This window comes from Ptiloglossa arizonensis, chromosome 8 (genome assembly GCF_051014685.1).
Source record: "Ptiloglossa arizonensis isolate GNS036 chromosome 8, iyPtiAriz1_principal, whole genome shotgun sequence".
NCBI lineage: Eukaryota > Metazoa > Arthropoda > Insecta > Hymenoptera > Colletidae > Ptiloglossa > Ptiloglossa arizonensis.
Window position 1 is genome coordinate 2317549 of NC_135055.1, and position 24820 is coordinate 2342368.

Consider the following 24820-nt stretch of genomic DNA (forward strand, 5'->3'; position numbering starts at 1 on the left):
CTACTCAAATATCCGATTAATATTATTCAAAATATTCAAATATTCTAAAACTCGAACATTGAATTACTCGACCAATAAATTACTTGAATAGGACAAGTTTCAAATTACTCAGAATTCTACACAACTGTATTATTTAGATATTCAAACATCCGAATAGTGTTATTCGTCTACTCAAGTTTCCAAATGGTGACAAACATCTAAAAACTACTGCATCGGTTTCAGTTACATTTTCGACTTATCATCATTGACAAAATATTAATCCTCTCAACGCAGACATTTTTCGAAATATTTTCCAGTAGCGGATAATCGCGTATAAAAATTTGTCAAACATTTCAGCGACCACTATTTCCTCCATAAATTTCCTCGCAATCTTTCGTCCCCGAGCCTCAAAATTCCAAAAACCAGCGACTCAGGACTCCCAGTGCACGGTGAAAAATGTTATTCGTTTGCAAAACGCTCTCATTGTTTACATAAATTTCCCCCCCCCCCCCCCCTCCCCCTCTACAAACACCAATTTCCCATTATGAAAAGTGTACAAAGACACCCGCTTCACTTTCTCCGACTCTTAAATTCCCCGAGACAAACACACAAAGACTTCTAAAACTCTCGGGCCGAGATTTTCGAATCACCCTATAGAATGGGCTCTCGAAACTTCGCAACACTCTCCCCATCAAACCTATCCAAGTCTCAAGCTCTACGGCCGCGTCCGTCCCCTCTCTGAAACTCGCCAAGTAGCCAAAGGCTCCAATTAAAACTTCGCGAGCTTGCACGATTCCACTGACTGGGGTAGCGAGTAGTGGGAGGTGGCTGATTCAGTGGTAATCACCGGAAACGGGCTGATTCTCGCCAGTTTCTCGCTGATTACACGGACCAACGTCGTCCTCCTCCTGTTCGCCCACCTTCCGAAACGCGAACAACGGGGTGGAAAGAAAAGGCCAAGCTGGCAGTTGGTTGCACGACCCACGCTCAATTGGCCATCGTGGCGCCTCAACGAGAGGAGTCAATGACTGAACGCGAACCGGCCAAGATGATTTAATTGTCACGTGTCAAAGTTCAAGCAACGCCGGGTGACGCGAGCCTACGAGGATGAACGATCCAGTGCTTCTCAACGACGTACACGTATCGTCGTCTGCGTAGACGCCCACGCACACGTTAAACCCACCCGGGTCACCGTGGACGACGTCTGTGTCGCTGACTATCGCTGCTAATCGCAGGAAGTTCGCAGGAACGGTTGTAATTGCGTCAATTAGCGGCTCCAGGGCACCGAGAATCCGCGACTAATTGCGATATCGCGACGATCGTTCCTGGATCGCGTACACCGTGTATCGGGAATCATCGAGATATCCGATGGACGAAGCTTTTACTTCGTTTCGAAGCTACACGCGAACTGGAACGAGTCCTCGCCGATGAATCGACCGATATTTATCGGATGTCCGAGATTGAGCGGTATTCTTGCCCGAAAGACGATTTTTTCGGATATTTTAACAGAAAACTACAAATCTCTTCATCTATGGACCGTGGTACACCGTATTTTTATCGAGACATCAATGTCGAAATTTGAGAAAATTAATTTTGAAAATGAAAAGTAGGAAAAATTACACGAGCTGTGTTCGGCTGATAATAGTGTCTTGTTGGTGACAAGATTCCGACCATTACTTCGATCCGAAACAAAGAAACAAAATGGCGTCTTGTTTTGTACGAACACGACTATGATGCGAGCCATCAGAAATGAAAAATCTTGACAATTAAGGAAATGACGACACTTTGATATTTGACGTTGAAGCGATAAAGATAATCGTATTGCACACGAATGATTCAATTATATCTGGTAGAAAACACACATCACTGAAAACCACGAATCCGGTATCGATGATTCACGATGTACGCGAACTGAATGTAATAATCGAACGAGTATTTATTTTTATACACTTTCAATTGACGAGAAAGATATTTCTATACTCGTCAACATCAGGTGACAGTTTTCTCAGTTTCCATTGAAATACTTAATCTTTCTTATGAATCTCTTCACAGTATTAGTGTTTCCGCAAATTGTTTATGATGATTGTCAACGACACATCGGCCAAGACATTCTCACGCGGTAGCCTAATTAGATACTTGGTAAGGATTTCATTCATCTTCTTATCTTTTTCATTACGTGCCATCTATCATTGAAATACGAGCTTCTGATTAGATTTCTTCTGTCTTTAGATATTTAGATATTCAAACATCAAACAAGATATTCAACATTATTTACGTATTCAAACATCCGAGTAGTGTTATTCGTCTATTCAAATATCCGAAGAGTGTTATTCGTCTACTCAAATATCCAAACAGTGTTATTCATCTACTCAAATATCCGAATAGTGGTATTCGTCTACTCAAATATCCGAATAGTGGTATTCGTCTACTCAAATATCCGAATAGTGGTATTCGTCTACTCAAATATCCGAATAGTGGTATTCGTCTACTCGAATATCCGAAGAGTGTTATTCGCCTACTCAAATATCCGAATAGTGTTATTCGTCTACTCAAATATCCGAAGAGTGTTATTCGTCTATTCAAATATCCGAATAGTGTTATTCGTCTACTCAAATATCCGAAGAGTGTTATTCGTCTACTCAAATATCCGAATAATATTATTCAAAGTATTCGAATATTCAAACATTCTAAAACTCGAACATTGAATTACTCGAACATTAAATTACACGAACATTAAATTACTCGACCAATAAATTACTCGAATAGCACAAGTTTTAAACTACCCAGAACTCTACACAACTTTCGCAGACAGGTTGATTTACGACTTGACACCGGAGATCGATGCGCGAAACATCGCAGAGTTTTCGGTGTAAACAATGGGAAATTGTTGGCCCGTCAGACGGCGATTTACTCGACCGATGTATTAACCCAGACTTTGCAGTTCATCGCGATCGTTATCACAGAGTTAAATGTCCCGCGGACCCGGCTTTAAGCTTAACGCGAAATTTACGAGCCACCCTGTTTGAAAAATATGAGTGGTTGCGTTTGCTTGACTTATCGTCGAAAGAGTTGGTTCGATGTTAAATCGGTAAGAATTATTCCAGGAATTTCGGGGAAACTCGAGTCGCGTTCCTGGATCGACTTTTAGATTCGAGCGAAATTGTGAAAGTTTTGTCATTACAATGTGTCCACGAAAAGTCGATTACTGTGCTGAACTTTTCGGATAACAAAAAAAGAAAAAGAAGAAATATATTCCCGGAACCTAATCCTTAATTAGAGACGTCGAATTCACTCGTAAAATTTGTTAATGATTATTCGAAGAACCTTTTTTTTCGTGTCATTTGTCGTTTGGTAATCGTGTTACCTGTAATCATTTTATTTCGTCATTTTGGAGCAACGAATTAGACTCGTATTTCTCTTGAAATAAACCGATCATAATTCGCGGTCGAGTTGTAGATAAAATAGTGTTTGAATTCCATGCTTCCCTTTGAACTTCAAATATAAGTCATTACCGGCGTCATTCGTACGTAGTGTCATTAATTTAAATTTTTCTCGTACTTCTACACACACCGATATTCAACTGGTTTCTGAGACGAAGTATGGAAGCTTCGAAGTTCTTTAAATACAACTGAATTATAGCGGTTGTAGGGTCATAGATACTCGTCTTGTATACCTTCCACGGATTATCTTGGCCGTGAATCATTCCGAAGAGAATGATTCATCTCTTATTGCGATCAGATTCAATAAGAAAGTAATAATACCGATAGTGACTCCGAAATCCAAGAATGAGCGTTCGATCCACGTATCCTGTAATTTAACCCGAATTGGTTGTAAATTGAATTCATGGTTTATAATTAAACTGCCCTCTAAAAAGTGGTATCCGTGTCTCGGCCAAGAGTCTTCGCAGCTGCGCCACTTTAGGGCCGATCGCGACCAAATATAGATCGTCGAAAAGAATATAAAATAAAACAGGGTGTAGTCGAGGTAGAAGATTTTTCAAAGTAATACCAAAGCGGCTGAGAACCACGGTGAACCATTGACCCCCGCGTAAATTGAGAAAGTTCTCGGTTGAACAGCAACAAGAGCAATAACTGGACGAGTAAGAGACGTTAAAGCCGCCGTCTTAATCCGCGCGTGTACTCTTTCCCTTTAGGTCCTCCAATTATACCTTGACCAGCTTTTCTTCTCAACTTGGAAACTCGAACGACCCCGGTCGACACTGATGGACAGATCGCGATAACATCAAACAGCCACTCGAGCCGTGGAACATTTTGTCTCGTTTGTGATTAAATCATTCTCGTGAGTGCGCCAGGTTCTATGTAAATTGGGATCTTCCTCGTTTAAAGACGCTCCTCCAATTCGCGAGCCGAGTAGCTCTTCCGTGGGACAATCTTCGTTAAAAGCCTGATCTTCGAAAAGAAAAAAACGGAACGAAAGATACACGCGAATCTTCCAAAGAGTATTTGTCGCGAATGTATTGATCTTTTTATGGAACGTGTTGTACAAGGAGCAATTGAACCCCGACAATTGGGTTACGGTGGCTCCCGCTTTCGCGATTCAATTTTTGCCCCGGATACAAGCGATAAGAAATCGTTAGCCCGCTTTCAAGCGACAGTCTCGATTTCTTCGCTCAACGGCGGAGAATCAATACCGCCGTGTAATTTATTCGAAGCCTATTTTCAAATTTATCACTACGTGTAACTTCATGTTGGAGTATATATTTTTTATTTACGATTTGGTGTAATATTTCGAAATACTTCTCCATTCCAAGTACAAGCCAAATTACTTTCCTTTGTAATTCTTCGTGTCAATTATTTTTACACTTAAGTATATCTGCTACCTTCAACGCGTAAAAAGATTGTCGACAATTACTATGATTTTATTCAAGGATCACATATACAATATTTGCTTTGGAATGAAAATTTTATTTTATTAAAGTAGATTAGATCTGTGACTGTCGATTAAACTAGGTTAGATCTAAGACTATTCATTCAATTGGTTTAGGTGTTGAACTATTCATTCGACTAGGATAGGTCTGGAACAATCCAAATAATCTAGTATTTAAAAATTTCATAGATATGCTACGGCTAAATTTCAAATCTGAATTCTATTCGACTATTATTTTTAACAAAAGAACATGTTCGTTTTAAATTTGTGTATTTTATAGTCCATTACACTACAAATTTCTCAAATACTCGATCAGTGTATGAAATATTTGAATAGCGATCGAACAATCTAGTATTCGAGTAGTATCGAGCAGTCGAGTATTCGAATAATATCCAACAATCGAGTATTCAAATAGTATCAAGAAGTCGAATATTCGAATAATATTCAACAATCGTGTATTCGAATAGTATCGAGCAGTCGAGTATTCGAATGGTATTGAGCAGTCGAGTATTCGAATAGTATCGAGCAGTCGAGTATTCGAATGGTATCGAGCAGTCGAATATTCGAATGGTATCGAGCAGTCGAGTATTCGAATGATATCGAGCAGTTGAGTATTCGAATAGTACCGAGCAGTCGAGTATTCTTTTAGTATCGAGCAGTCGAGTATTCGAATAGCATCGAGCAGTCGAGTTTTCGAATAATATCCAACAATCGAGTATTCAAATAGTATCAAGAAGTCGAATATTCGAATAATATCCAACAATCGAGTATTCGAATAGTACCGAGCAGCCGAGTATTCGTTTAGTATCGAGCAGTCGAGTATTCGTTTAGTATCGAGCAGTCGAGTATTTGAATAGCATCGAGCAGTCGAGTATTTGAATATTCAAATACAGGAAATTTCGACAAGTAGTCACAGCCCTGCGCTAAATGTTCGCGATGAACGTGTCGAACGTTTCGAATTTCCATACCTGCGTCCAGATGGTTGGTTCCGCGCGTGCTTCGTGAAAGGAAAAGGCACCTTGTTGTCATCAGGATTTGCATGTGAATTCCCACGGACTCGATGTACGGATATTTTTTGTCCAAGTCGTACTCTAGGGACCTGATCCTCGCAGGAAGGAAGTAAGTAAGCAGGAGAGGGGATCCTGCGAGGGGAAACCGTTCGAGGAACCAACGACTTCCCTTCAGGATATTGTGGCAGATGGGCTGCGAAGCCTATCCTCCTCGAGATGCTAATAAATCTGCGTGTCTAATTCCTCGACGTTTCACCAACGTTCAAACGAGCATTAACAGTGAATAATCACGAACAGGACTTGTTAGACAGCAACCTCACCGATGAGACCAACTAACAATCTTTGACTGAACGACTAAAGGGTTTGGAGACCCATTAGAACATTTCACGAATCTCTGCACTTTTCTTTTCAAGTGAATTCTAATCGAAAAAAAAAATGCTTACGCACATGACAAATACCTTTCTTATTTAAAAAATATAAAATAAAAGTTAGGATGAAACGATAGTAAGAAAAGTCCACTGCTTACAATTGGATAGCTGATACCAATCCTGTCGAGTAACTTGAGATATACTCAAGATATGTTTAAGTAATACAAGTATGCTATTTGATCATCTCTATTTTGCACAAAATGTCTCTGTATTCATCCCCTACCGGATGAATGATCAGAATTTGTATCTCCTTTAAGACTGAAATACGAGTGAAAACAAACAAATTATTCAAACAAGCCAGATTAGTTGCAGAGGGTGGAGGTTCAGTGTCCTATCACTTTTATCTTCATCGCGTGCCAAGATGATTAGTGTTTGAAAACGTTCGTTCTAATTTCTGCCCGACCTTCCAACCTATCGCGATCTACCGACAAACGTTAATGGAAAGCGCTCGAGATAAATCGACAGAGCTCTCTAAAAGCCATCGAAGTCCGCTTATCGATTTCCCGACACCAGGACCACTTCTGCGTCTCGCATTTTTTCAAACTAATTTCCCGCTTCGTTCGCTGAAAACCTTTCTTCGAATAAGTCAAACGTAGAGAGAAGGAACAAATGTTGTTTCAATTCATTCAACATTCGAGAACTATCGACGCCTGCCATTGTTGAAAATCTTCCATTATGACGTGAAAAATGCTTCATTACGATAAGAGGTACCCTATTTAATATCTTAAAAAAATTAAACGACCCTTTTGTTCTTCACCTCCACCCTCGAAAAAGGATGGAAAGACAATACTTAATCCTTCTTATCGATGTAGGTCGCTTTTTTTTTCAGAATCTCTAAAATGCTTCGCAAGGATTCTTTTTTTTATTTAACACGTGCAAAAAGTCAATGTTTCCTTTCTTCTTCGTATTTTAATTATTTTCAAAAGCTTTTCAAGATTCTATCATCCTGTATAGCTACCACTGGTAACTTAATTGTCTCTCATTGGCATAAATTTTCTCAGCGTCCATGCTAAGTTTAACTCCTGTAAGAAAGGAAATAACCAATAGAGTTACTTGAAACCGGGGTAACAAGTGATCGCTTGAAACCGAGCATTACTGTACATAAATCATTCCTTTAATCAGAAAATCTTCTTCCTCGATATCTTTCTCTTGACTTACAACCAACCAATGAATAAATTTTGCAAATTACCAATCGGTTCAAGCAAAAGAAAATCTCTTAATTCCCAAAACGTAATAGAGAGTTCTCGAAGAGAAGAAAATACTCGAGAAAGGAAATGAAATAATGAGAACTTAAGTAATTAGTAACGTTCTTATAAGAAAAATTGTTACTACGAAGCTTTAATATTTATCACGTAAGCGTAAAAGAAGATTAATAAAAACGCTCGAGAAAAGAAATTAAATATATATAGCGCTCGAAAAGTAATTCGTCGTAACGTTCGTTCGTGTAAGAGAAATGATTGACAACGAACTTTAATATATGTCATACTTTACTTTTTACACGAACTTTAGTATTTGTCATACTTTATTTTCTACAAGAACTTCAACATTTCTCATACTTTACTTTCTACACGAACTTTAATATTTCTCATACTTAATTTTTTACACGAACTTTAATATTTCTCATACTTTACTTTCAACACGAACTTTAATATTTCTCATACTTTGCTAACTTAATTTGTGATACTTTACCCTTTCCACGAACTTCAATTTTTGTTTCACACAGATAATAAAAATCTCTTTCGTCTACAAAATTGATTTCCATCGTCCGAGAGGAGAACCATTCTTATTCGATCGTAGGCGAGAAATGGCTGGAAACTTCCCGCGAGGGAGTGGCGTGTATCCAGGGCAGCGGCGACAGAAGCTCAAAGCTTCCGTGTAGCTTTTAGCGGCGCTGTCTACGGAGCTTGCATATCGTTATCAACCCCCTGACAACAGCCGGCCTCGTGTCGGGGCGGGATCGATACAGCTTTTATTGCGATATCAACGCGCAAACCCCATGGGCTCCGGGCGGGGGCAGAGGCGGCCAGGCGGCGGCCAGGGGGTTGCACTTGCCTCCTCCACCCTGTTGTAGCTCGCTGCCGCGGAAGCTCTATAGAAATTCTGCGTCGCTGCGAGGGCTTAACGCGTTAATTCGCTTCACTCAAGCTCCACTGCGTCCCTCTTTGCTTTATGGGAATTAAGTCGGCCCCGTGATCCTGGAAAATATGTTCAGCGGAAAAATGGGGCCGCAGTGGATTCGATTTTCCACCGGAAGGGGGAGCAGAGGGAGTTTCACTTTGCGAAGTTGAGTATTTGCTCGCTTCGATCGAAAATATGGTTTTTGTTCGCGAGAACAACGGAATCGTTTGTACAAAATTTTCTTCGCGAAGTCGAAAAAAAGAATGCAAATGACAATTTACCTCATGGAGGTCAAAAACGGAATTATTCGATTTGTCTTGAAGAATAAAAGGAACGATTCGTAAGTTTTTGAAAGATTCTTCGTTACGTCGAGACGAATTACAAATTTACATTTTCAAATTCCGTTGGCCAATTTTCAAACCAAGAGAAAGGGAGATCGTTTTTGAATAATATATCTAACGAATTTTGATATTTTTTCTAATATATTTTGTTTATTATTGGCCTATCGTTGGAGAATCTTTGAACGTATGGGAATTTCACGATCCATTGGACGGGTTTCTATTTTGAGGTTAGGAACGAGGGAGGACGATCACGATTACGGGATTAACGTTTCTATTAAACACTCGTAAACGAAATGTCTGGCATGGTTCCCGCCACCCCTAATTCGATCCTGACTTATTCTGCTCGCAGCTATTAACGCGATCAAGTATGGTAATAACCCGTGAATGTGATCGGCTCATAAAAGCGGGAAAATTTGCGTACTGCGTCATTTGTCCGAGGGTTCAACGTAATGGAATCCCCCATCCATCAATAAAGCTTTCAGCCACCATTGGTGCGTAAAAAATCATCCCCGTGAAGAAAATGGAATAATTTAGAATTTGGGCGATAAATACGAGGATAAAAATTTACCGAAGTAGAGAAATATTTTATTACATCGCGTCTGGCGCAAATTTTAATACCACATATTGTGCAAACGCTTCTTACAAATTATCTAATGTTTCTCGTTTGAATTGTAAACAGTACACGACCGTTGCATATTTAAATTTGATAACGATCCTTTTACGGTGGACCGAAATAGCCCCCTTGGAAACTCCCAAGGAGTGATTTTCAACCGGTGACGAATCGTGTACAGATGTGCACTCGAAATTAACTAGAAACGACGACGTACCAACTCGAAAAAAAAGAATTAAAAACGTGTCTAAACGACGACCAAAGCCTCCACTGTTCTGGGTGGGTTTATTTTTAAACGTGTGACTTTCGTACGAAAAGTAAGCAAGATTAAACTTCAAGCTAGTGTCTTCTCGCTTTGTTTTGGAATTTCGATCATTCAACTTTGCAAACTGTTCATTGTTCGTTGAAAATTTCTTCGATGTTAGTTTATAAACCGAATAAGAACTTCTGGAGGGATTAAGGGCTTCACGAGAACCTTGAACTAGTGAAGAAGAGTAATTATTTCCGTCTTTAAAACTGGTTAACAACATTGTAATAAAGTAGTCCTGGAACTCTTAATGTTCGGTTATTTATTTCTTCAGTACGGAACTTATAAACTGAAGGACTTTCAAGTTGATCCGAAGTTTATGTCTTAAACCCCAATTGGAAGGGTGAGTCAGCATCCACAGCTTCCTTCCAAGAAGCTCTAGCTGACTACTTGTAGCGATTGAATGTATAAAATTAATCAAAAAAAATTCATACTGCGCTAACGTAATGTTAAGTATAACGCTTCAAGCGATTCAAAATTAATCCTACTCTACCATTCGCGTAACAAGTATTTCAACTCATAAGTTGAGAGTTTGTCGCATAATACGAAGTAATAAATTCTAAACTGATAATTGTAAAATTCAATTTAGAAAATAATCAAAAAGTACAGGAGCAGTGAACAAGTAATAAATATTCTCAGTTAACGTATCAACGTTTATTCAACTATAAGTATACATTAGCTTCCTCGTAAATTGTATTAATTTTATTTTACACAATTTTATTATTCTAAATTTTAACATAAACGTACTAATTTTCTACATAGGATTCAAAAATGAAAGGGTTGGGAGCGTTGTTTTTATTTTTTTTCCCTCTTGAAATTACTTTTAAAAAGAACAAATTACTATGGAATTACTATGGAGCAGATAAAACATTGACGGAATTTGTTCTGGTCCTGGTACAGCATTCAAGGGCGATCGATCGATTTTTAGGGGGTTCAGTACCGCTCGAAGGGCGCCGGAATTTCGAAAGTCGGTTCTCTATTGTGCCCCTCCCTCCCCGTTCCCCTTTTTTCCGGTCGTTCGTTTCGAGTGGAGTCTACGCCAATGCCGAGGCCCGGTGCTGGCTTCCTGAGGCCAGGTGGTGCGCAACCGTTGCCATCCCCAAAGCCCAGTGTTCCGCTCTTGCAAGCAGCTGCAGCTGCGACATACACGCTCCTCCTTGTACGCTTGCACACGAGGCCTGTAATACGTACGCGCACGACTGCTCGCGAGATCGTTATTGAGAAGTCTAGATTTGGGTCAAGAAAGTCTGAAATTTCGTCTGTTCTCTAAAACTCGACGTTCCTGGCCCGATCGGAATCTCCTTCAAAGAAGGACATGCCGCTGGTTCGTTTTTCTGGACCAAAGAGCTCGACCTGCGTAATCGACTATCTTTCGTACACCTTTCTCGAATTAATTCTCGATTAAATTTCAGTTGGTAACACCGGTTTTCGATGGAAACCTACGAAAAATATTAATACCCAAATATCTGCAGTCGTTGGTATCGAAATTCCCTAAAACAGAACAGCATACCTTGCTCCCGTAAATATTCAAATTCTACGTAATATTTGCAATAAAAATACAACCGAAGAAAGTGAAATATACACGATAAAAATTCTCTGTATAATGCGTCAAGTTCGATGGAATAGTGACGATCGAAACACGGTTAATTCGCACGTTTCGTATCTCTCCATTAGACACTCTTCCTTATCGATAATTTCCACATCGAACACGCGTCGTCGATTACCGACCGTGAGCTCGAGTTTCGTAACCCGAACGACGCGTGCCGAACGTTCGTTCGTATCGTTGAGTTATGTGTTGCTGTTTGAGAGAGAAGCATTGTGTCGTCAATGGCAGATAAAATACCGGCTTATCAACGCGATATCCGTAAGGTAAGAGATAATCCTTCTCTAGATATAACGTTTCAATTTAGCCGCAGACGTTCCGCCTCGAGAGGTTAGAACGTCCGTCTGTCGGCACGCACGAAATGCTCGGGTGTGCGGCCGGTCACACGGACGTTCACGAACAAGGGCGTGCTCGTACATACACAACAGCGTAATGACAGCAGGGAGTTGGGGCAGCGACGAACACAGCAGATGGGGAGTTTGCTTCTGCAACGAAGCCAGTCGTCGTAGCAGCGTGGTTCAAGCTGCCCGCCTTTTCCCGGCTTCTCCGCGTGAATTTCGCGTTCCTTTTCTCTGTGCGGCTTCCTCCCCCGACTTTTCGTTTTATCACCCTTCGATTGGGAAAACTCGAACTCGAGAACAGCATGGAACGGTCGCGTGCCACTTCCTTCCTTCCTTTCGTCTTCACTGCAGCGCCATCTCCCCCTTTGAAACACCTTTTCGAGATCTCGAGTCGTGCTACGATATTAAGAGGACCGACGAGATCGATATATCGTGCGTAGCGGGACGATGAGCTTCCGTGAGTATTGGAATGAAAATTTTGAGGGTTTGTTTTTTAAGTAGAGGAATTGTTGAGTGGATGGAGGGTTTTGTTTCTTTGGTAGAGAAATATGTGCGGTATGGGTAATCGGTATCGGAAAAGTTTCGAAATTATTATACGCAAAGAGATCTTCGTTGAATACTCGTTTATTTAGGAATTGTTCTCGGAATATTTGGGAAGGTTAGAAAGTTACAGTGCGCTCAGTAGCGATCGATTATCGATGTAAATGCGACGATACGTGTAATGTAGAAAAGATCGAGATTCGATAAATTTATCGAATCGTAGTGTTCGGAATAGCTAATTTTCCATTTCCCGAGTTCCCTCCCCACGGAGACTGCAAAGAGAATTCAGAAAGGAACGTACGATCGTGAAATTTTCTACTTCGAAATACCCGCGTCTCTTTTGAATTCTAATAACGCGTAGTACGTAGCTATTGTATCGATGGCTTTGTCTTTGTCTTGCCAACGGCCGAGAAGACCGTTAACCATCAATAGAGCCACCAGAGTAGCGCGTCTCAGGCTGTCGGGAAATATTTTCGGTGAGTACAGAATATATTCGTTCGTTTTTCTTTTTTGTTGTATTTTTTTGTGTTTCTTTCCCTCTTTGTAGGCGTTATATCCCCTGCCAAGACATTGGGTACTTTTACTGTACTCCACATGTGCGCTGCACAGGGAGCGTGTTTATAAATACACAAACGGTTTTCGTGATGTCACTGTGGACGAGCAAGGGTTTACGAACGCGTTATGTAGTAGTAATGGCAGTAGTAGCTACGCTCTAAAATTTATAATATGACACGGTGTATAATTATAAATAAATTAATAATATAATTCTGACAAGAAAGGGGACAAATTACGTTAATTTTAACTATAAAAGGATTATATAATTTATAGTAATTATTAAAGTACAATGTTTCAATTATTGCTTTAATTTAATTATTAATTAATTTATTATATTACATTAGTAGTTACATTACGTTATCTTTTATTATCAACATATAATTAAATAATCGTTCGTTAATTCTTAACTCGATCGTGATATACCTTTTGATTTAACGTTAAAGGTATTAATGCAAATTTATACTAATTTTCACAATCAACTCGGATATTTACAATTTTCAATTTCATATTGTACAGAGTGTATAGTATTATACTATATACAATATACATATAATAATACACATAATGTAACAGAAAGGCAAAAATTCAAATTCTGTCTTTTTTTTGTCAGTACTATTTTATGGAGTTCAACAAAACACATTGACAATATTTTATTCCATTCATTGAGAGCAGATAAACAAAATATGTATACAGGTATTTATTCGTCACGTTTATTCAATTGACGAATTCTTGGATGATGGAATTTTATTTTATTTCATCATTAAAATTTTTATCTGCACTCGACGATCGACGAATGTAATTTTATTCTCCGAGTTTCTCCAGGTGAAGAAATCAGGTTATTATCTAGATAAGGATTTGGAGCATCTGATCTAGCATCTAGATACAAATTTCGCCCATCTGTTCGTAAAGCAGTGTCCTGGAATGACCACAGCTTACTAGACCAGTTTTTTTTCACGAAGTTTTCAAAGAGGTCTCGATTCGTGGATTCTGTTCATATTTAAATATAGTATGTTACAGAAATCAATATTTCGAACAATTTTTTTTAAATCTTTTCAAAAAACTTTATGTACGGAAAAATAAGTCTCTTAATAATACTTTGACCACAAAAAAAACATTCGTACAAAAACAAAATATATTTTCTCCGAATCGTTATTTAAATATTGTTTTATCTAAGTAAGTTTCATATTCTCGTTTCAACCTCTGTTCAGATTTTTAACCCAATGAGTTCACATCAATGAATAATTGCCTCTTGTATTTTTTTATAGTTTTTCTTTTTCCATACGTTCATTGTTTCACAAAATTTTTAAAAACGTTTCGTACAAATCATGGAAGGAATTAAATTTTACACAGGGAGAGGGTAAATAATCTTTTTTCCTGTCCGCTCTAATGAAAAAATTCAATTGCATTCAATTCGTTGCATATTTAAATTCATGTTGCTTCGACAGGGAAAACGCATCGTGACGGTACTCGTCTTTGTTAATTTTCGTATTTTCACAAGACAGTTGAAAGTATACGTTTATTGACCGCGCGATCCACTCATCGACCGGTCACTTTGTGAAATTAGCGCACAAGGCACGGACTCGCCGTAACAACAGGCGAGACACGCGTTTCTTTGTCGCGCGAGGAAGTGGAATTTCATTAACGCCCATCGTGACTCATCGTTCGCGCCACGAACTGTTTGTTTCGCGCTTACACTGGGGCCCTTACTGGGGGGCCTAGAAACAATTACAATTCGGTTTTGCAACAGTTTTCAACAACCAATTTATCGTTCGGTTTTTCAATGATTTTCGACAACCAATTTATCGTTCGTTTTTTCAATAATTTTCGACAACCAATTTATCGTTCGTTTTTTCAATAATTTTCGATAACCAATTTATCGTTCGTTTTTTCAATGGTTTTCAACAACCAATTTATCGTTCGGTTTTTCAATAATTTTCAACAACCAATTTATCATTCGATTTTTCAGTGGTTTTCGACAACCAATTTATCGTTCGATTTTTCAATGGTTTTCAATAACCAATTTATCATTCGGTTTTTTAGTGGTTTTCAACGACCAATTTATCATTCGATATTTTTCGGATTACGATTAAAAAATGACGGGAACTGGAGTGGATAATTTCCTTAGAGAATTGATCACTCGACGATTGTATAATAATTCGAAAATTATCTCAGACTCGAGGACTTTGATAATAATTGATATTGGGTAATGTAGGTGATAATTAATAATAGTTGGTGCTAATTGGACGGGAGAATGCGTGGCTAGATTAGAGAAGGCCGGATGTATTTCTGTTGGAATTAATCGGAAGCGAGTGAATACTAATTAGCTTGTTTCCAGCTTAATTAGTTGGTCGGGCGCGCGTATGCGTGTGAATGAATTATGCATTTCAAGAGAAGGGAGTGCATGAGCTTGGAATGAGTGCGACTTGGTGCGAGTGTGGTGTAATAATATCTCTTAGGCGTAAAAATTTATCGCGCAAAGCTGATAGGGATCTCGTTCGATAAACAAATCTCGAAATACTGGATAACGTGTATTGAGACGACTTTATTTCTATCTGGTTCCACTAATAATGAATGTTGTTACATCGATATTTATCGCGTCGGTAATGCGTGATTGGAGATCATTGATTTTTACGTAGAAATATATCTGTTTCTCTACTCAACCAAACGAGTAAGAAAATTTAAAAAAAAAACATTCATCACGTGTTAGAATTAATCGGTCGATTGATAGAATTCAATTATTTGCAAACAGTCGCGATAATTTACAGAAATTCAAGGCGAGGAGTGAAAGGTTTATCAGTTCTATTATCATCAGTAATAATAAAATAATACGTTTTTATTGTACCAAACGTGTATACGTTTAAAAAACAGGAAAAAGTTATCGAATGTGGAAAGTAAACTACTACATTCCTCGGGTCTTTCCCGACCCGCAACCTTCTCCGCAATATATAATTTTCCCCTAATTAAATCTATCTTGAGAACGATACAGGAGAAGTAATATAGTAAAACCGCGATACAAGAATAAAGAAAAGTAAAAGATTAGCTGGAACAATCGTCGATTCTGTATCTCGAAGGAACAAGCCACGTGTCGTCGTTGTTTACCGATCACGGTTCACCCCCGTATAGCTAGTTAATCTTCCCCAACGAAAAACCACTCTCCCTTGTTTTCTTCTCTCCGTGAAGAGAAGGACCCCACCCCCGCGAGACTCCTACGCGAGTTTGTGCGAAACGCGACAGATGCGTCGTTGAATTCGAAATAGGGGGTGGACCAAGGGGATGGTTCTTGGCCACCCTACCGTTTAACTTCGTTAATCCGATTGTTCCTTAGTCGGCCATGGTGGCCACGTTAAAAGCGCCGCGATGGGAATATGCACTTGTTGTCCCGGGGTATTTCGTGTTGCGTTTTGGGGATTGCGTGGAGATCCTTGGGAGCGGAGAAGTCCCTGATCGGGAAACACTTTTCTCCTGGAACATGTGGTCACTATAATTTCGTACCGCGTGGTCGGCTGAAGTCCAGAGGGGTTGAACATTTCAAGATGGGATCATTTTCGTTGTTGTTAATTCATGCTAGGCGATGTTTTTAATATCTTTCTGCAAAGTTCTCCAAAGTTTCTTATCAGAAATTGAACTTCAGATATTGAACGAAGTAATTTTTACTTGGTTGTTTCTGTGCCATCAAGTTTGTATTAAATCATCACGTGCTCCAAAATGTCCGCCCACGGGGATCCATTAACGCTAGATTTACCAACCAGTTAAAATGACTGGTTCTAACTGCTCTTACAGAGAAATTTACTTTAAATTCCGTATCATATTTTCAAAAGACGTTACGACTTTTCTATTCTGTACATATATGAAGTTGTTCGAAAAGTCATTTCGTGTTTTCTTGGTGAAAATGAAACACGATTTTTTTAGAATGTATAAACATTTTATTAAATTATATATTCTCCATTTTGGAAAACGAAATGACTTTCCGTACAACCCAATACAATCAATTTCACAAGTTCCTCTTTTTTCTCGATCATCGATCATTCTGAGATACATACGTGGAACATTTTAACATAATGGAATCTATCGGTGGTTCTAGTGTTAATCGTTACCAATCGATGAAGAAATGTGGAAATTGATTTCGCATTACCGTGATAAATCGAACACATCTACTGTTCCATTTTATTATATTTGAAACAGAACGCCCTGGATTCCAAAATCAAAAATGCGAAACGTGTTCCTACAGTCGTTGACTTTCCTTGAACCGTAATTAAAATTCGATGCACTCCGAAACTGACTCAGGTATGCCGGAAAGAATTAAATACGTAGTTGCTAAGAATGTTTACTTCGTTTTTCCTTCCATCGGAAGTAGGTTTACGCCATTGCTCCGGAATATTGCTAACGTTTCTCGTGGAACTGTTTCACAAGCTTCGAAACCGTGGAATTCGAGACATAAAACGAACTGGGGGTTACCAATCTCAATATACAATTTTCCAAATAGAAAAAAACATCCACGAAATTACAGTGGTACGCCGTGCTCGATCGATAAAATACTTTTCGACCGTGCGGACCTAATGACCCGTTATCGCGAAGGCGGTTTCATCGAAGGATCGTAGAGATTTTCTCGGCATTCTTGCGATTCCTTCAAGTTCGAAGACCTTGTACGCTTGTAATCATTCCGGTAGTATTTACAATCGCGTGCGGATGTTGGCTTAATATACCGATTGTTTACGATCGTGTATCACGTGCACGCAACCTGTCCCTCCTTCTCGTATTTCTTTCTCCCTCTGATTACTTTAACCTTACGTGTCTTCGAGCGCTTTCCGTCTCTTTCCTTCCGTTTTCTTCGACGTTACCACCGTGTGGCGCAACACCACATCGTTTACCACGCGTTGAAATCCCCGTTTCTTTGGGCGTGCATTAGTGTAAAATTGGTCTTCAGTCGCTCTTAATTGCATTTTAATGGCAGAGTATTGAAAGGTGTTCCCATGACTGGACGAGTTTTGTTGCAATTGAAGCGAGAAAAATTACACCTACGAATTACATACCCTTGATTCGTAAGACAAAATGATCGAGTATTATTTAAAGAGTAACTTCCTTTTATTATTCTTGAACGAGCGATCCATGATGTTTCATTTCTCGTAATGGAAATTTCTTCGTTGTTACGTTACCAAAATTTCCCCCGTTAGTAAAATATTCAATTTTATTTGTTATCTAATTTATTCGTGTGGAGCTTGTAGCGTCCCAAACACATTTCTCGAGTATCTCGACCAAACAAGCGAACCTTGGTATTTTATTTCTGGATAACCGAAATTACTGTCACCTTGGAAAATTTTCTCGCCCCTGTAAACATTTCAAATTTTATCCTTAGTATTTAATTTAATTGTAGCTGTTTAAACACTCATCCAAATGTTTCTGACAAATGTCCGAAACTCTGTCACTTTTACCGCGCCCCTTGTGGCAACACACCCTCAGGGTTCGATACCAGACTTCCTGCTCTTCAAAAAGTCTCTCCATCGTTCTCTTTCATTCTCGTTCTCGGTCATTCTCTGTTTCTATTCCCGTTCACCGGTTCGCTGCTCCTCCGTACGCGTTATTATTACTCGAACGTGCCGCGAGGCTCGCGCATTGCCACCTTACGTAACCCACATAGCCGTCGAGGGGCAAGAAAGAGGTATCCTCCGGTTTCAGGATAGCGACAAGGAGTAGCGGTGGAGAGAGGCATCGTTCGTGAGGTAAAGAGGGAGCGAGAGACTCGCCGAAAGGTGAGTCAGGGAGCGGAACGACGACTGAGAGAGAGGGTAGGGGAAGCTCCTTCTAGTAGAGGACTAAGTAGCTCGGCAAAGATCACGGCGTCGGGCGTGGGAACAAGGCCCCTCCTGGCTCTGTGTACGTTCATCTACACACGGAACGCCGCGCCGCGCCGCGCCGCACCGAAGAGAACATTACTCGAACTTCCTCGGCGTGGCAATGCTGCTTAACAGTACCTGGAGTGCTTGATCCGACCGGGTCGCGACGCCCTCCTCGTTGAAAGCGGCGCATCCTCGACAGCACGCGACCCAACCACGTCAGAGTACATACTCTGTTCGTCGAACCGAGCTCCAGTAGCTTGAAACCCCGGAATCTTCGGTTGGTTGGGCCAGAGTAGCTCGAATCGGAACTTCTCGAGGTGAACTCGGTTATTCGAGTAGCTCGAATCGCTAGAGAGCTCGATTCAGAGAACTGAATTCTGTGATTCTGGTGGCTCTGGAATCTCTGGAAACTCGAGTCACTGAATTGAATTCGATTGTTCCGGTAGCTTGGAACTCTAGAAATTGAATTCGGTGGCTCTGGTAGCTCTGGAATCTCTGGAAACTCGATTCGCAGAACTGAGTTCGATGGTTCCGATAGCTTGGAACTCTAGAAACTGAATTCGGTGGCTCTAACAGCTCTAGAATCTCTAGAGACTGAATTTGGTGGTTCTAGTAGCTCTGGAATCTCTAGAAACTCGATTCACAGAACTGAGTTCGATAGTTCTGATAATTGAAACTCTAGAAATGAATTCGGTGGCTTTAATAGCTCTAGAAACTCTAGAGACTGAATTAGGTGGTTCTAGTAGCTCTAGAATCTCTAGAAACTCGATTCACAGAACTGAGTTCGGTAGCTCGGATAGCTTAAAACTCTAGAAACTGAATTCGATGGCTCTAATAGTTTTAGAATCTCTAGAAACTGAATTCAGTGGTTCTAGAATCTCTAAAAACTCGATTCATAGAACTTAATTCGATAATTCTGATAGCTTAGAACTCTAGAAATTGAATTCGGTGGCTCTGGTAGCTCTAGAATCTCTAAAAACTCGATTCACAGAATTGAGTTCGATAGCTCTAATAATTAAAACTCTAGAAACTGATTTCGGTAACTCTAATAGCTCTAGAATCTCTAGTGACTGAATTCGATGGCTCTAGTAGCTCTAGAATCTCTAGAAACTCGATTCACAGAACTAAATTTGGTAGCTCTGATAACTTGAAACTCTAGAGACTGAATTAGGTGGTTCTATTAGCTCTAGAATCTCTAAAAACTCGATTCACAGAACTGAATTCGATAGTTCTAATAATTGAAACTCTAGTGATTGAATTCGGTGGCTCTAGTAGCTCTAGAATCTCTAGAAACTCGATTCACAGAACTAAATTTGGTAGCTCTGATAACTTGAAGCACTAGAAACTGAATTCGGTAGTTCTACTATCTCTAGAATCTCTAGAAACTCGATTAATCAAACTGAATTCGGTAGCTCCAATGTTTTGAAATTTTAATAATAGAATTCTTTGACTCTAACAGCTCGAAACTTTGGAATCTCGTTTGGTTAAGTTAGAGTATCTCGAAACAAAATCTCTCCGAAGTAAATTCAGTTATTCTAGTATCTTGATCTCCGGAACTGAACTCGATTATTCGACTAGCTCAAACCTTTACAATCTCGGTTGTTCGAGTAATTTAAAATTCGAAAATCTCGGCTCGAGAAGATTTTACTCTTACCTGCGAAACTAATTCGAAGTCAATACTAGTTTAACCTGTGTATAGTATATACTTCGACCGCACTGAAGTCTGAAAGTAAAACGATTCCAGTCATCGATTACTGGACGTTATTCGATAGAAATTTCTGGTCGCGCGTTTGTTGTCAAGCGGCGAGAAGCTTCGATAGAGGGTTACGTACTAACAAGACAACGACTCGGTTTTATCCAATTAGGGATCGCAGAGTAGGGAGACGAATAGTAGCCGGAGAATAAAAGCAAACACTTGTCTAGCCTGAGAAATTGAACGTAGAATGCGTTTGGCCTTTGACTAGCGGTACCTTGTCGGGTTTCGAGTAAACCATAAATCACAAATTGAAGACAAATCCTTTCGTCCATCAATCTCTCAATTACTCAATATTGTCTTATTAATTATCCATTCTTCGAGAATATTTGCCCACGTATGCCGCACGTAATAATGTTCTATACAATAGTGTACCCACGATGGAATAAAACAACGAAGATTAAGTGGCACTTTACCGAGCACTTTTCTCGTCAGTCAATTTTCTTTGGGACACGAAAGGGGTTCGTCGAACTCGTAAACATCAGGATACGTCAATCGAGCGCAATTCGCGTTATTTGCAATTTTCTACGCGCTAAGCGACCACGGCCACCAGAAATAGAACTTATTATAGTCAATGAGCCGAGGGTGCTAGCTCGGTCAAGGCTCCGTTTATTTACATCGTGCAAAGGACATCGCGTTCACATCGCGGAGGCGGCCGAGCATTGTTACATTGGCGCTCGACTCCCTATGAAACAAATTACTTTCACTTCGGTGCGGTGATAATGGGAAGGTGTAGCGGCTCGTGACGTTATATTCCCGATCTGCTTGGAATTCGTGGTATATCTGATAACACCTCGTTAAAAGTTCGAATCTTTACCTCCGTAAAAGTTTCGGTATTATCAACGACAAGGTTTACGTTCGACGCGAGGAGAACGTAAAATACACAGAATCGAATTTCATCTATCGATGAAAATTTTAATTTTTACAATTGACATTGCGCGAAAGTATCGTGAAAGTGGCGTCAATGGATCGGTGAGATTTTCTCGATGAAAATAAACCCCAACGTGACCGTATTCGGACTATTATTGATATTATACGTAATTTGGAATTTTTGGAAAATTTCTTTTTAATTGTATAATTAAGAGTAGTTCGAATAGGGTCGTGTTTATGCTCATTTTCATCGGGAAAACCTTAACAGTCTATTGACAATATCCTCGTGAAGATACGATGAAAGGTACAAGAATTTTTGTTATATAATGACGCTATTCGTTCAAAATTTTTGAACGATTTCTATTTCGTGGCTTTTATCTCATTTAGAAATCATCGTTAAAAAATTCGTTTCATATCCGGAATTGAAGATTAATACATCTGACACAGAACGTCTGAAGGATATAGATTTCGAGGTCTTCGTTAATTATTCACTTAATTATCGTGGCTCACGTAATTGTTTTTGAAAGCGCTTTCCTTATTTGTTCTCGACATTTTTACAATATTTCAGCGAGTTATTTCCCGCCTAGTTATAATCGTATAGCGAGAATTACAATAACTGTCCACTATCTGACGTATTTGATATTTATTGCTGAATTAATTCAACATACTGAACACTGTTGCTTCCGAAAGAACTACGAATAATTACTTTCACCGTTGATAGAAATCTATCTGTCCATTTTTGGCATTACAGAAACGCCTCCGCAAAAAGGCCCACGTTCCAACTTGCCACTCGTTTCACTTTTAAAACTCCGCTTTCACATAAATCGTAACCTGTCGACAGTTTTTACACGATAAACACCGAGTAGCGTTAAATGACAGTTCGCTGTCCCCCTAACAATATCAATTCTACTCTAACCCCAACGTAAAAATCACCCATTTCCTTGAAACTCGTTTCTATTCCACCCAATGTACTCATTTCATTTATTATAAAAATACAAACAATGCTAATATATCTTTCGAGAAATGTACACTTTTTAATCGTTTCGATTAAAGAATACAAACCATAACGTGACTGAACCAAAGAAGCAATCGATACATATATATGTATATTTCATTGCATTGATCCCTGAGTCGTATTTTTCGACCGATAAATATTATTTTCCATTAAAACTGTACATATCGAAAGTTTCGTTAATTCGATCGTGTTTATTCGCGACAGTTTAACGTTCGAGACCATTGTGCGTCGAGCGCGTTTGGTATTCGCCGCTGCGCATCGCAATCGTGGAGATAACGCCTTTAAACGAGGTGGAGTCGCTCGGTACTATCGAGTTCGAGCAAATCGCGCAGGATCTTCGCGCGGCGCGCGCGTCAAATGCAAGGATCCGCGTTTGCCGAGAGGTACACTTCCGTGCAAATGTGTGTCACGAGTTTCCCACGAGATGAACCAGCGAATGGCAACATAGGCGCGGGCATAGACCAATTACTGGCATGACTCTCATTGAGAGTCGCGATTTACGTGCACGATCGATCCGCGCTTGGCAACGCGCGCGCTCGCGATTAGACTCCGCTCGCGCGCGTTCGTTTCCTAAGAAGTTACCAAAACGATCAGGATAATGGTGAACCTAACCGAAATGGAAATTAAACGCTCCTCGAAGCATTTTTCAACGATGGATGCGACATCGGTCGATCGTTCAACTAATTCTACGCGTCTTGACGAAATTATTTTATTATATACTTCTATATATATATATATATATATATATATATATTTAAAGAAATTGTACAATCAAGGATCAAAAGTTAGTAAAGTTTACTCGGTTACCGTGTATTTGAAACTAATGAACATTTACCGATATTTTCCACTAATTATTACGAAAACCTTCGCAAGGCGTTTGTAAATCGTTATGAACGTAAATGTGGAGTAATTAACGCGTTTCATTCTGAAAATTAGCATCTTTAAGTGTTTTTAACGGAAGACTTATCTAAATGATTTTATTCATAAGTTTCCACATGCCAGGATAAGAATTTCAAATGCGTGTTCTCTTCGTTTCGAAGATTGTTAAATTCAACTTTTTCGTATGGCCTACTAAAAAAAAAAAAAGAAATGGGGAGAATCACGATGGATGAAGTATGTTGTAAATGCGGAAGGAAGACAGATATCAATTTTTCAGTCTGATAGTAATTTCGTTTGTACACGGATAGGCTACTCTCGTAACGAGCGAAGGATCATCGTGCATGAAATGTACCCATCGTTTCATCGTACAACATTAATTGTGGTCCGGTTAATCAACAACCGAGCAAGCGTGTCTTTGTTATGCTTTCTCGCTCACTTTCACCCACTGGACGTTTTCTTTCTCGGCTACGGCTAATTCGACACACTTTGGAGAATCTCTCAAGCCGTACAACTAAATTTACAAAACTTTAAGCCCCGGTAAATCAATTTTATCGCCATCTATCGGTATTGGAACTCTGCCAAACTTTGGTGTTCCAAACTGTGCGGCCACACTGCCAAAACTGTCATTTTTTAGACTCGAGTAACTCGAGACCAATTTTATCGCCATACGTGCCACCACCTTTGCTTTTTTTTTTCTTTCTCAGAAAAGTCATCACCTTCCAGCAATAAATTTCAAACTGCAATATAAATCATACGACCAAGTCTTGAAACTCCTGTTCTTTCAATAGTTCCACATTATTAGCATCATCGTGTCGTATATCATACATACAGTCAGTTACAAAAATTTACTATACACTCTACTTAATTTATGATATTAAACTGAATAGGAATGATAAGGTAGCCAGATGTTTTAATTATTTATTAATTAATGTTAACATTCGCTTAAAATTCATAATGTGAAATACAACATCACTAGTGTCTCAAAAGTTATTGTACAATAGATCCTCGATTAATGTACACAAAAAGGGGATAAAAATTCCTACAAGTATGGAGATACGTGCAATTATCGAGGTAATCAAATCGGATGAAGTGTTCACTGCTACCTGTTACCTAACCGCGAAGTTCACTCGTTGCTAAGTAACTATCCCTTCCACTTGTTAATACAGTACAATTAACGAGGTTCCCATGCAATCATGGAGATTACATTTTTTAAATTTGCATTTATCAAGGTTGCATTCGCCAAGGATGCACTTATTGAGGTTCCACCGTATCGATTGTTCCCTAGATCGCACGATTCTAAACATAGTCAATCCCGTGACAACTTACATCCTTAATTTTTCCTACTGTCACAGTCACCGTTCGATCTTTGTGACACTCCCACAACAATATTCCCAGCATTTCCTTCTTCTCCATTGTTGTTTTTCCTCTCCCAATCGCCTTTCACCTCCCCAAGCGTCACCGTTTTCCCTAGTAGTTCACAAGCTCGAGAATCGGTGGAAGCGATTCGACTCTCCAGATCCAGCCAACCGGTTTCAGAACACGGTTCAATTTCATCCACCAGTGAACACGTTCGTCAAATAGGAGAAAAAATTGGGTTGCATCTCGGGGAACCCACCCTGAGGGAATCGTAATTCTTCAGGGTCACGAAGAGCGGTTGGATTCGCGTGAAACGCCCGCGAAAATCTGGCACAGGAGGTTTGGCAGGCCTTGTTGTAGGAACTGCTGCGAATCAAGTCGACGCTGTAATCAC

At 39.6% G+C, this 24820-nt stretch overlaps 2 protein-coding genes across 3 annotated transcripts in view; one reads left to right on the top strand and one right to left on the bottom strand.

Annotated features, from left to right (window-relative positions):
* Window positions 1–24820, top strand: part of Neur (E3 ubiquitin-protein ligase neur) — a 69719-nt gene that overhangs the window by 20374 nt on the left and 24525 nt on the right. The window contains exon 1 of one of the 2 annotated variants that reach the window (XM_076319045.1): window positions 12498–12640. The exons of the other annotated variant lie outside the window; for it this stretch is intronic. Coding sequence (XP_076175160.1) covers window positions 12544–12640 — 97 coding nt within the window. The 5' untranslated portion in view covers window positions 12498–12543. Of the gene's footprint in view, window positions 1–12497; window positions 12641–24820 lie in introns of those variants that run through there. 2 annotated transcript variants of the gene reach the window in all.
* Window positions 9943–11981, bottom strand: LOC143149797 (uncharacterized). Its single transcript, XM_076317445.1, is given in 7 exon segments — window positions 9943–10069; window positions 10174–10239; window positions 10355–10405; window positions 10621–10858; window positions 11681–11779; window positions 11782–11945; window positions 11947–11981. Coding segments are annotated over 7 exon segments (780 nt in total).